The sequence below is a fragment of the Oxyura jamaicensis genome, chromosome 20 (genome assembly GCF_011077185.1).
Source record: "Oxyura jamaicensis isolate SHBP4307 breed ruddy duck chromosome 20, BPBGC_Ojam_1.0, whole genome shotgun sequence".
Lineage (NCBI taxonomy): Eukaryota > Metazoa > Chordata > Aves > Anseriformes > Anatidae > Oxyura > Oxyura jamaicensis.
In genome coordinates, this window is record NC_048912.1 from 7,882,014 (window position 1) to 7,895,057 (window position 13,044).

Sequence of the window (13,044 nt, forward strand, 5' to 3'; positions counted from 1 at the left end):
CCTCCGCTAGTGCATGGATGGTCAAACACATGAACAGCAGCTACTTCTGAAGCTGAGGCTTTTAAAACTTGCAGTGAGGGACCTTTTGAAAGTGCATTCAGTATTTAGTGAGTTACCTGTAGCCCACTCCCCTTTCTGTCCCACAGTCTTTGGCTAGGGAAAAAAGTTGTTTTTCATGATATATACAGTAAAATAGGCATGTGTATCCATTGCCTGCTAACTCAAGGAAAGCTTGCAGAGTTACTCTGCAGCCAGCAGTGACATTAATTCTGCTTCTATCCACATTTTATTAGGTCCTTTCAATAGCATTTTCTAAGAGTAGCTTGGTGCAGGCAATTCAGTTTCACTCTTGTGACCTTTTCTTGTCTCAGAAGTACTGCAGAATGCATCTTTCTCCTCGTGTCCTGATGCCATGGAACACTTGCTTTAGTGTCTTTAATGCATTTTTCTTTATGATAACCTAAATTCCATTGCCTTTAAGCATAAGAAACATTATCTATTTATCTAGAAACTGAATATAGCCCAGTCATGCTTCAAACTTGCATGTACTGAAGCACACAAAATACACTGCATATAACGATCCTAATTTATATTTAAAAACAACTTCAAATGCCATCTCATAAGTAGATGGCTTTGCAATGAAGGGAAGTTACAAGGTAGCTTTCATTAAAAAAAAAAAAAAAGGCACGTAGATTCTAATTCCCATCAGCTAGATCACAAATAACTAACATTACTTCAGTTACATAGAAGTCTGAGAAATATATGATCTTGCTGAGGCTCAGTATGTGTTCTAGGAAATGGCTTCCAGTTGTATGAAAATGCAAAAGAACTTCTAAAAACTACACGGTGATTAAAATTTTTGTACCTATTTTAAACTTAAAATGTTTATTTTAGCCATGGATGCTCCAAATGAAACATAAATAGATGAAACCTATTCACAGGAGAGTTCAGTGGTCCTTCAGGCCCAGAGACTTCTGTATATATTATTAGATCAGATTAGCCTGCACCAAATTAAATTATAGCAAGATGAACATAATTGCCGGGAAAGTACAGGCAAATGTCACAAAATGTACAGTTAAGTCACTGTAATCCAGTTACAGGTAGATTCAAAACCTACAGCTACCTTTTTTATTATTTTAAAGCATTTATGATTTTAAAACATTTGCTGTGAGTACTAAGGGGAAAAATAGCAGAATCTGTACAACTTCACTAAAAAACGAAAGAGTATCTTTAATTGAAACAATCCACTAGAAAATAAGCTTGGATTTTGAAGTTTTTTTTTTTTTTTTGTCATTGAGTGGGATAATAACTATCTGAAATGTTAATTTATTATTTATGTACAGACTTTTTACATCTTTTTAATATTAACAACTGCATTTAGTGTATTAGAGGAATGCAAATACAAGCAAAATAAGTACAATCATTACAGTATGTGTTGTTTCTCCTCTCCCACCATTTTCTGATACATATATTAATAGAACTACCCTTCCCCCCCTCCAGAAAAAATGCAAGGATGTATTTTTCTCATATACAAAGCCATTATCAGAACAATTTCATCTTCCTGCTTGCTCCTCCTCCCCCAAAATGCATATTTGTTTGCAAGTTCTTCAGCATTTCTGAGTTCTGACTAGATCAAATAGTGAGACAGAAAACAAACAAACAAAAAAAACAGCCAAGAGTATTACACTGTTTGTATTTTTTTCCAATCAGGATCTGGAACAAGTATAGATATTACATTGTAAACTGTTACTTGACGTAAGAAAAATCTCTCAGACGTCTTCATTGAGGTTTTCTATTCAATTGGGTTTTCTATCACCCTAAAGTTTTATGAGATGTTCTCCTCCTGGTTTAGATTCTAAAAATGTTTATTTTTTAAAGAAAATAGGAAACAGAAATCATCTATTTCTGGACCTGCACACACCACACAAAACTATCCCAAAGTGATTCTCTTTCTTATCCCAAGAATATTCCATGTTTCTGGCCTAGAGGCAAATTTAAAAAGAACAAATCTGAAAGAACAAACACTGTACTCATCCTTACTTCCTCTTAAACTACACAAGTTATTATCAGTTCTGTAGGAACACCTTTATGTTTTATATCTGCTCTAACATAGATGTACATCTGCAGCAAGGAAAGAAAGGGAACTAACTAGTATATATTTAAAATACTATCTGCAAAACACAGAATGAAGATTAAAAAAAATAGTATTTTTTAAGGTACTTGCTCATCTTTATTTCAAAATCATCTTTAACTTCTGCTGAATAATGATTCATTTCTAAATGCATAATACCATTTAGCTCTGTGTTCTTTCTTAGACTTCATTATTTTTTTTAAAAGGCATAGGATATCAGTCTTTACTTTGACTAGTTTAACGTGCAGTTCAGTTATCATAGAGGGTCTTCTGGTCACCAGGCACATTATCAAGCTTCTGCTATCATATGCTAAAAGCCACACAGAAGTCAGAAAATGTTTTTATTCTAGATTAATTTTTTTAGAGAGTCTCATGTTGTAGCAAACAAGGTCAAGAGTCCCTTTAAGAAGGAGACTATTTCATTGCCTCCCAGTTTGGATTCTCCATAGACACGGTCCACAAATGAAATAGGAACCTGTTGAAACAAGGAAAACTATTTTTAAGGTTCAAAACCTAAATAACCAGAAGTTATGTTAAGAAAAAAGAGAGAAAGAGAGAGAGAGAGAGAAAGGCAAAACACAGACATCAAATTACAGCACTTTTATATGAGGGAATTCAGAAAGCACCAGACTGGCTTCCTTCATCTCAGTTCTTCTTACCAATGACTTTAATGATGGCCCATAGCTGGGTAGCATGAAACTATTTGGTTTATCACCTTTATAGATGATCCAAAGACGTTACTCAGTAGTTGGACGATACAGCAGTTAGAACAAACTTAAAAGCCTAAGTACGCTAAAAGTCCAGGGGCTCAAAGTGAACCTTCATCACTTTCCTTGTTAGCTAAATAAAGTAACTTCAAGAAAATGCCTCCGGAAAGCAACCATCTCCGGCCCCTGTGAAACAGCATTCTGCTCATCCTCATCACTGGCTAGAAGATGATGAGTATGGCAGTTAGTAAATATTTTTACAAGCAATACCTACCTTTGTTGGTCTTTGACCGTTTTACACGTTATTTACAATATAAAAAGTCATTTAAAAGTTATTTGGTTTCCCTTAAGTGATCATGCCATCCAGATTAACTCACTACTCATAGAGCGTGAGGAGCACGCTCCTTTTCAGTAATTTGACCACGTACAATGACGTATGACAGGTAATTTTGCCAATACTGTAACAGAATATTCAACAATTTCCATCTATGTTTGTGTATGAAATCAAGAAACTTCAGCTAAAATAAAGAATTGCATTTGCAAAAGTCATTAAAAAACTGGCTTAGTGTTTGCTGGCAGTTTCAACCAGAAATCATCTGGCAAGTGGAACACAGAAGTTACCACACCCTTGCAGCTGTGCCAGGACTGAGAATTTCAAAATTCTAAGCACATCAGTCCATGGCAGAAGGGAAACCAGGGAAAGACAACAGATACCAAACAAGGCATGCAGATAAACTTAATGATTTTGGCTTTCTTAGTAAGGCCCCTTTTGGTAATCCCAGTAAGCATCATGGCACCTGTGGACAGTTGATCTAAGGGGCAGGGCCAGAAGTCACTGAAGACATAGCTCAGGATGTCAGATGTGGTATTTTGTGACCAGTGATGAAAGAACCATTTATCTCTCACCTACCAAGAAGTACCCAGTCTTCCCTTTCATTATAGGGATCAACCACCGGTGTTGTTGCTTGTCTTTGCCTTTCTTGCATGGGAAGCTCTGGTAATCTTAAAGGAGGCATTTCCAGAAGGAAATGCCATGTGCCATGGTACATTTCACTTCTGGTACAGGAACACAGCAAAATGAAACAGGGGTGTGTGTAGCTTGTGTCAGTTATCTCACCACCCCTTTGTTTCTTTTAGACTAGCAGGTCTTAGAAATCTTCATTTTTAACTTTGCATAAGAAACATTTAACCCTCATGATTGTACACGTTTTACAACTGCATGGAAAACTCCTATTCTTCTGTGGTTACAAAGCAGCATCTGCAAACTAGGAATTAGACATGCAAGTGTCAACCCTTCTGAAATGTCAGTATCATTATTGGGAAAATTATAAACCGTCTACGAATTGTAACTATTAGACAGGAAATATTTTATCAGTGGACTTAATGGAAATTATCCTGCCATAGGAAGTTACAATATAGAGATGATAAATGGAGCAGTGTAAAAACAAACAAACCACAAGTAATCAAATAATCTTATGTATAGGTCTGCGTTAGCAATCTGAACACTGTCAAGTTTGTTACAGATATCTCAAAGGATATCTTAAAAGATATCTTTAAAGCAGTGCTGAAGCAGAATAATCAAGCAGCTCTTCAGATGTTAGAACGCTTCCCACATGGCAGAAACCAAAGGAGGAAGGAAGATCGGGAATGTTACAAATGTATTGTGGAGGTTAGCATAACTGACCCCTGAGAGAGCCCATGTCCCAAAACTGACTGGTACAGCAATCTTTACCTACATTTAAATGAAAGCATAACATACTTATCAGGACTGTTACTATACCTCTCCAATAGTATATCCTAGCTGTCTGGCCCGAACAATCATTTCCATCTGGAAGACATATCCTTTAGAAACACATTTTTCCATTAGTTTCTGTAAGACTTCTTTTCTGTATAACCTGTAAATGATTACAGAGAAAATGAAACTGAAACAGTCTGAAGTTCAGAAATCAACATACTGCGTGTAGGAATCTTAACTGTAATCACGCATTCATATCATCACCGTTTTAAAAATCATTAACAAAGTGATAGGAGCAACAGATCTTCCAATCTGGTCTGCTATTTCTTACACCCTTTTCAAACAGACGTCATAATCCTCTGTAAAGGTCTGTTCTTACTCCAGTTCCTTGTTTAGCAGTTTCTTAATTTCAATTAGACTTTATGACTTGCATACCAGGCCCATACCTGAAACTCCCTGTTAAATCTGATGCACCCGGCCTCAGCAAAACCTGAGTTATAAAATTGGCTCCACGACTGTGAAAGAAAACACAAATGTCAAAATTACCCAGTACATCATTCAGAAAGATCAAGCAGAGTTTCTAGAAAATAAGCAAATATCAAAAAAGAAACTTTTAATTGCTTACTATGAAACAATTTTATTCCTGATATGTTTTCACTGTTAGATTTGATTAATAATGTTTGTCTTAAGTCAAATCCTATCATTTTGTTTTTCAAATGTAAATGATTAACAGATTATTGAACTTTATGAAGGAAAAAATAATTTTTAGAAGTTAGTTTTACAGTCTGTTTATAGCAGAATTGTCAGTACAACCACACACTGTGTTACAGTACAAAAGAAATAAATTTGACAACAGACAAAATTACATTTTTCCTCTAACGTTCACTAAGAGAGAAGAATAAAATTGCTTCCTGGATGAATGCTAGACTTGGATTTAGAAAAGCAAGATTCAGTTTTGGTTTATTCCGCTTTCATAGTATAATAAGGAGAAGCTCCACAGATAAAAAATGTTGCAAGACTGAAAAGTCATTCATGACTATGTTGCTCAGGGCTATATTACATACAGATGACACGTCCAACTCCTTCACATTGTAGGGTTTGATACAAAAGGATTTCTCTGTAACACCCATTACTCTTTTTTCTTCCTTTGTTTTCTTTTTTTTTCTTCCCTCCAGGGACGGGTGGGAGGAATGTGTACAGTGTATTTACATTCACAAAAGAGTAAGCAATTATTCTAGCAGTTAAAACCAGTGAGAAATCCAAATACCATCCCTGTGATACCATCTCCTGATCAGACTGTTAACACTTCACCTCCAAGTTCTTTACAGTAAAAAAAAAAAAAAAAAAGCATTAAGTTATGCCTATTCTCTTAAAACATGTAGAAGAGAAAAGATGTTATGCAGAAGAAACTTGTTGACTAGCTGCTCAAAATCTGTGAGCCCCATAAGGATGAGATGCCAGCCTCCATGTGCTTATATGACCTTTATACAGTTTTCCTCTTCTTTGGGGATGAAACTTTTCCTTGGTGCTCACTGTAACCCTTTTCCAGTAAAGTCTAAGTAATGATTTATTGACATAGATCATGCCAGATAATTCTTAACTTCTGGCAAATCAGAGTGTCAACAGAGGGGTTTAGCAAGTCATTTACTGTTGAAGGAAAGGACCATTGCAGCTCTTAAAGCTAACTAAACACGTCTTTCATACTTGAGAAGGTGTCAGTCTCAGCTCATTCTTTGGATGATAAACCTGAAAGTGTCCCAAATTGACGCTGTGCAGATTTTTACATTGTACCAACCAACTTCTCAAACCTAGTCCTATAATTCAGTTCTTTGTTATTTTTAATTGAAGAATCTACAGATTGTGCATACTCCTATTATTTAACATAATTTTGCAGTACCCAGTACAACTGACTAAAGACTTGGTTCAGTTTACACTGATTGTTGGAGTTCTGTACTTGGAATTTTTTATTTCTAAACAACAAATTTATGTGTAAATATCTAAAAAAAATACTAACCTGATTAACTTTCTTTTCAAATCCCAGCCATGTACTCCTCCATTTCCTTTATATCTTGTCCCAGACACAATATCAAAATTGCCTTCTTTCTGCTTTCTATAAGCAATTGATTTCATAAGATAAAAACAGGAACAATATTGGTATAAAGTCAGTATAAATTTCAAAATAAGAATGATCACTTTTAATACAAATTTTATACTTTACAAACCTTTAAACAAATAAGTATGGAAGACAGGAAAACAATAGTAAGGGTGGTCATGGTGCATTGTGCATTTAAAGACGCTTAATTGATCTCTTGTAAAGAACAATCTCAGAGTATTTTATTTTCAAAGCAAGTCTCTCCCATATAAAAGTAAAGATAGGACCAAATGCTGAATTAAACGTTTAAATTACACAAACACATAGTAAGGGGGAAAAAGGGGTCTGGAACTATCCATAGCATGCCTAACTGATGCAAAACCTTATCTAGAAGTTGTAGGCCTCTTTCTTACTACTTAGTAAGAAAGTTGAAAATTATAGAACTACCCTTAGCATCCATCGTAATGCCTGTTTATGGCTTCTCACGAGTTGAAATCTTACAGAGAGAGATAGGCAGATAAGAGGTAGGCAGACAGGAGAGAAGTACTTCACAGTTAAGTGAGGAATGGATCCTCCAATCAGCATCCCTACACACATGGGATCATTAGAAAAATAAAAAATATTATATTCTAATCCTAATTGTCTCCTTATGTGTGTGTGTATATATATTATATGTATATATATGCTTTTCAAGGCTGAACAACCATTACAAGAACGAGAAGTACTTAGCCACACATGGTCTCTGTTAGTTTAAACTTGGAGATCTTTGCTCCAGTTTGGAGCTAATTATTTTTTCTGTTCTATTTTGGAACAAATCTAACTAGGTCCAATCACTTTTGTCTGAATTCTTGCCTTTACAATTTTCTTACTAGTTAGACAGCTATACAATAATCTAACGCTTTCCAATTTTACTACAAATCACAGAATCACAGAATCACAGAATTTCTAGGTTGGAAGAGACCTCAAGATCATCGAGTCCAACCTCTAACCTAACACTAACAGTCCCCACTAAACCATATCCCTAAGCTCTACATCTAAACGTCTTTTGAAGACTTCCAGGGATGGTGACTCCACCACCTCCCTGGGCAGCCTGTTCCAATGCCTCACAACCCTTTCAGTAAAGAAGCTCTTCCTAACATCTGACCTAAAACTCCCCTGGCGCAACTTTAGCCCATTCCCCCTCGTCCTGTCACCAGGCACGTGGGAGAACAGACCAACCCCCACCTCTCTACAGCCTCCTTTAAGGTATCTGTAGAGAGCGATAAGGTCGCCCCTGAGCCTCCTCTTCTCCAGGCTGAATAAGCCCAGCTCCTTCAGCCGCTCCTCGTAGGACTTGTTCTCCAGGCCCCTCACCAGCTTCGTCGCCCTTCTTTGGACCCGCTCAAGCACCTCGATGTCCTTCTTGTAGCAAGGGGCCCAAAACTGAACACAGTACTCGAGGAACGGCCTCACCAGAGCCGAGTACAGGGGGACGATCACCTCCCTAGCCCTGCTGGTCACACTATTTCTGATACAAGCCAGGATGCCGTTGGCCTTCTTGGCCACCTGAGCACACTGCTGGCTCATATTCAGCCGACTGTCCACTATCACTCCCAGGTCCTTCTCTGCCTGGCAGCTCTCCAACCACTCATCTCCCAGCCTGTAGCTCTGCTTGGGATTATTACGCCCCAGGTGCAGGACCCGGCACTTGGCCTTGTTAAACTTCATGCAGTTGACCCCAGCCCATCGGTGCAGCCTATCCAGATCCTCCTGCAGAGCCTTCCTACCCTCGAGCAGATCGACACTCGCAAAACAATAAACGTTTAGAAATCATTCACTTATACGAGAATTGGCACCTACCTGATAAACTCTGGAATAAATTTTGGCTGAAATAGAAAGAAAACAGATGAGACAAGATAAAAGAAAGGGGGGATTAATGAATATTTAATTACAACAGATTAAAAACAGTACATAAAATACAGCTTACATGGTGAGAGAGGTCAGCATCCATAATAACAATAAAATCCCCAGTGGCGTACTTCATTCCATGAATGTAAGCAGTGCCTGATGAAAACAATACAGAAGTAATTTCCCTCAGTATTTTAACATATGCAATCTTCTAGCCAGTCTTCACTTTTTCTAAACTCTGTAAGTTCTACCAGAAAAGGATTGAATATCAGTGGCCAAACACCAACCGTTTCCTCTCTACCTATAATTTCAGTACTAGATTTTAGAAATACAAATCTTGGCAAACCCTACTGCACTACATATGCATAGAGAAACGACTTGATAAATGGGTCACTATTTGAAATAACATTCAGAAGCACCACAGGCACTTAAGAGCTGTAAAAAACTGCAAATGGGATACAACAAAAAAATCACAGAGTTTAAAAAAACAACTGTTCTACACTCAGGATTTGCTATTAGTAGCATATACATTTTGATTTATTCTCCTTGACACCATGAATTATATTCCTGAAAAGATTTTTTCCCTTCCTTACAGATTTTGTGCTGTATTCATCCTGTATGAACTGATGTAGCTCTCTGATACGAGCAAATGTTGCTATTAGAGCTTTCCTCAACAATGTCAATTTCTGATCTGAGTCAGATCATTCACAGTTAGCGCTGCTTCCAGCAACAGTACAGCAGCATAACAGAGATTAAAACCTCTTAATTAATCCAAATTATTCTCTTAACTCCATAAGGAATAGATAAAACTGAAAACAAAACACTCTTAACTGATGTCCTTAGCAGGCAGTGTCACAGGAAATTAAACTCCTGGTTAATGAACAACCTGTCTTTCTTTCCCATGTCATTTCCAAAGTTACACAGCAGAAGTGTTACAGGTTCGTGTACTGTGTAGGACTGGTTAATATGGTACATGAAAAATCTAAATCAATCAGCTTGTTCTATAATAGCGGTCAAATTAGGGCAAAGGATCAAATAGCAGAAAACAGAAAAATTAAGATGCGTACACTTCTTAGAGTTTCTTAGATAAATGAGAGAAGTAGAAAAAAAGTATAAAGGTGAATTTAGACAGTCAATTCAGCTTTTAAAGAAGGAGAACTTTGGTTTTGTCAGTGGAATGGAGAAAGTTGGTAGCTGCAGTACTCGGTACACAAGACCTGAAACATTTTACCAAATGGTTGCCAAGATGTATAGAAAGACAGATACTGTTTGCCAATAAACCAAAAACATACTGCATCTTATCATTTTTTCCATTCCTATTATAAAAGAGGAGAGGGAAAAGGATCTGAGACATGAATCTTTGCAGAATGAAACATCTCAACTCTATTTTAGGACGGCTTCAATACTGCCAGCATTCATATCATTTATGACCTCCTAAGGGTGCTTTTTTTGAAACAAAGAAAGACAGGCTTGACTTAGACTTTCTGTGAAATACAAAATCAGATCTACAAAATTGCAGTCTTGCAAAATTTTCATTCCATTAAAACTTTAATGATTTAGCTCAACGGCACAAGACTGGCTCCCAGAATAGTGAGGGTTTCTGGAACACAATGAGTAACTTGTAATGCACTTCAAAGCCTTTGGTTCACATGTTAATTAATAGGTGAGACAAGACTTAGTAGTTTGAGTGCTAGGCATGGGTCAGATATGCATTTTTTATTTGTAGCCATAATAAAACCTAACTGAACAGTTACGCTGAAATGAGCTGACAGTGAAGAGCTCTGTGCAAACATGACAGGAGCGTCCCAGGCTCGGAGACTGCACAAGCCATGGCCCACTTTTTGAAGCATCCTGTACATGGATAGATGCCACAGAAAGCACCACTGTCCCTGAATCAGTAGGCTCCATACAGAAAGGGCGGCTACTCTTGTAACAGGTACTCCTTGTCTCAGTCTATGTCCCTTATTCTGTAATCAGCAAATGCTGTGTGGGAGGAGAAGAGGTGCACGCTAACAGGAAAGCACAGTTGTGCAGAACAGCAGTCACCACAGGCTTCAGGTTTGAGGTTGTGGTTAGCTTGCTATAAATACACTGTGATTTTTATGTGCATTCTTTTTAACTTTGTTCACTTAGACAAGCTTGTTGAAAACATGTATTTCTAGATTTGGGCTTTACTACTTGGATTCTTCTGGAACTTTGTATGCTAGAATCAAACAAGATACAGTTTTTTAAGAAATTTAAACTACAAAGCAGACTTGATAAGGACTTACCAAGGCCCAACTTCTTTTCTCTGGGTCTTAAAAGCTGCAGGATATATTAAAATTCATATAAATTAATTGAGGAACAGTTCTAAATTACTTTTAGTGACATCTTAAAATTCCGTATTTTCAGTATAAAAACACCTTAAAAGCTCCTTTTCACTTTTAGAAATGTAGTTAACACACCAGAATAAATTAATCTGACAAAATGTAAGAGAAACAAACCATTATTTTAAGCAGGTGTTTGATCAGGTCACATGTAAAAGCAAACCTTGAGTTTCACTTGTATTTCTGCAGTAAAAAAAAAATAATGAAAAGTACAATCTCTGAAAGGATTTCCTCAAATTCCATTATCAAATACATACGTATGAATTTAAACAAAGGTCTCCGCAGTACCATTAATTTAGGGACCGGAGAACACTAACAGTGAATATTTTAGCAAGTTCCCCAGCATGATTTAATATTCCTTGTAGTACTGAATGTAAGATTTTCTTGTGCATACAGGGTATAACCCATGGATACTGACTTTTAGATCTTGGCTAATTTTGTTACCTTATCTGAGAAGTTGTAAGTAATGCGAGTCAGAGAACAACAAGGGTATTCAGGAACTAGTAATTGTTAGTCCTTCTTATAATTCATTATTTTGATTTTTGCTTCCCCCCCCAATTTTTTTCTTTAATAGTCAAAGTTGAATAATAGTTCTTTAATACTCAAAGTTTACCAAAAAAAAAAACCAAAATCACTTCAATGCCTCGTCTACTCCCTAGAACGTGCTGTCCTCTTGAGTTACCTACATACCACAATCAGCGAGCATAACTTAGTAAGCAAGAAGCCCCATGAAATTACTGGCATGAAACCCCCTGAGGACAGATCAGAACACTGATTTTGCTTGGGGAAAAAGCAAACAAACAAAAACCCAACAACAAATACTTTTAAAAACTTTACAGTTACACAGTAATAGCTGGGGAAGGGTCTGACACTGCTTACAGCACAGAACTGCCAAACTCAACTTTGAGTTTTTACACTCTTCTGTGATAAAGCTTTTAACCCCCCAAAAAACTGGCTTTAATGGCTCACAAAGAATAAGTAAATGACAGCATCCGGTTATATATAATTGATAGCTCTATATTAATACAACAAAGTACTCTGCTTATTGAGAAATGCAACCAGACGTTACAAGTAATCCCACAACCAGCTAACTTCCCATTTTTTAATTTTCCAATTCCTGCAGCCACAGAAAATGAGACACAGCTATAAACAAACCTCCCTTTTCCCTCAGTGAAGGGTTGGCACAAAGCACCAACCAAGCATTATTCAGTAGCACGCAGCAATGCATAAAGTACTGAGAACCTTTGGAAGCAGTAATTCATGATTCTGTGTGTGAGTTCATAATGCAGGGGAGCAGCTGCAGGACTGAAGTGGTATGCAAAGCTCAGGTAACTTGTTTTTAAAACAAGTAACTTTACATCCTTGTTTAAGGAGGAGCAGGATCCAGGGACTCTATTCGAGTTCTTTAAAAATGCCAAGTGCTTTCCAATACAAAGAAGAAAACCCAACAAAGCACACAACTCACTATTTTATCCGACCCATATATCTTTTCCAGTTGTTTAGCAACTTCCTGCGTGCCGTCCGGGCTCCCATCATCGATGATGATAATTTCAAAGTCGTTTCCACTGAAACGAGAATTATTTTCAGGCGTACAAGGGGAAAGCCCGCTTTCTCCGCCTACCCCGCCCCGTAAGGCACGACGGCAGCGCGGAGCAGGGGCCCGCGTCCCAGCAGAGGCCCCCGCGGCGGTTCCTACTGCGGCCGGCAGCCTGCGCTCCCCGGGCTGACCGAGCGCTACGCCTCAAGCCGAGGTGCCTTGTTCCACAGCGCTCTGCAGCAACCAGAACGCCCCACGGCGCCCCCCGTACCTCTCCTGGAAAGTGCGCACGAGCAGCCAGACGACGAGCGGCAGGTTGTGGCGCTCCTCGTACGTGGGCAGCAGCACCGACACCCGCCCGGCGCCCCCCGCCGCCATGTCGCGGCGCTGCCCGCGGCCGGCCCGCCCGGCCAATCGGCGCCGGCCGGAAGCGACCGGCCGGAAGCGGAAGCGAGCCCCGGCCGCCATTTTGTCCGGCATGGCGGGCGGAGCGGAGGCGGTGCGGCTGGGCGCCGAGATCGAGCGGCGGGAGCGGGAGTTGCGGGGCCTGCGGGAGCGGCTGGCCGACATCCTGGCACGGGAGAGCGGC

The 13,044-nt window shown here is 38.6% G+C and overlaps 1 protein-coding gene across 1 annotated transcript; it reads right to left on the minus strand.

Annotated features, from left to right (window-relative positions):
- Positions 1 to 2,316: 2,316 nt before the first annotated feature.
- On the minus strand, positions 2,317 to 13,040 carry DPM1 (dolichyl-phosphate mannosyltransferase subunit 1, catalytic). Its single transcript, XM_035344006.1, has 9 exons — positions 12,727 to 13,040; positions 12,384 to 12,483; positions 10,823 to 10,856; positions 8,632 to 8,708; positions 8,505 to 8,530; positions 6,588 to 6,683; positions 5,020 to 5,088; positions 4,619 to 4,733; positions 2,317 to 2,606 (listed from the first exon to the last, which is right to left on the minus strand). The coding sequence occupies exons 1-9, from the start codon at positions 13,023 to 13,025 to the stop codon at positions 2,502 to 2,504; spliced, it is 921 nt and encodes a 306-aa protein (XP_035199897.1). The 5' UTR covers positions 13,026 to 13,040; the 3' UTR covers positions 2,317 to 2,501.
- Positions 13,041 to 13,044: the final 4 nt, after the last annotated feature.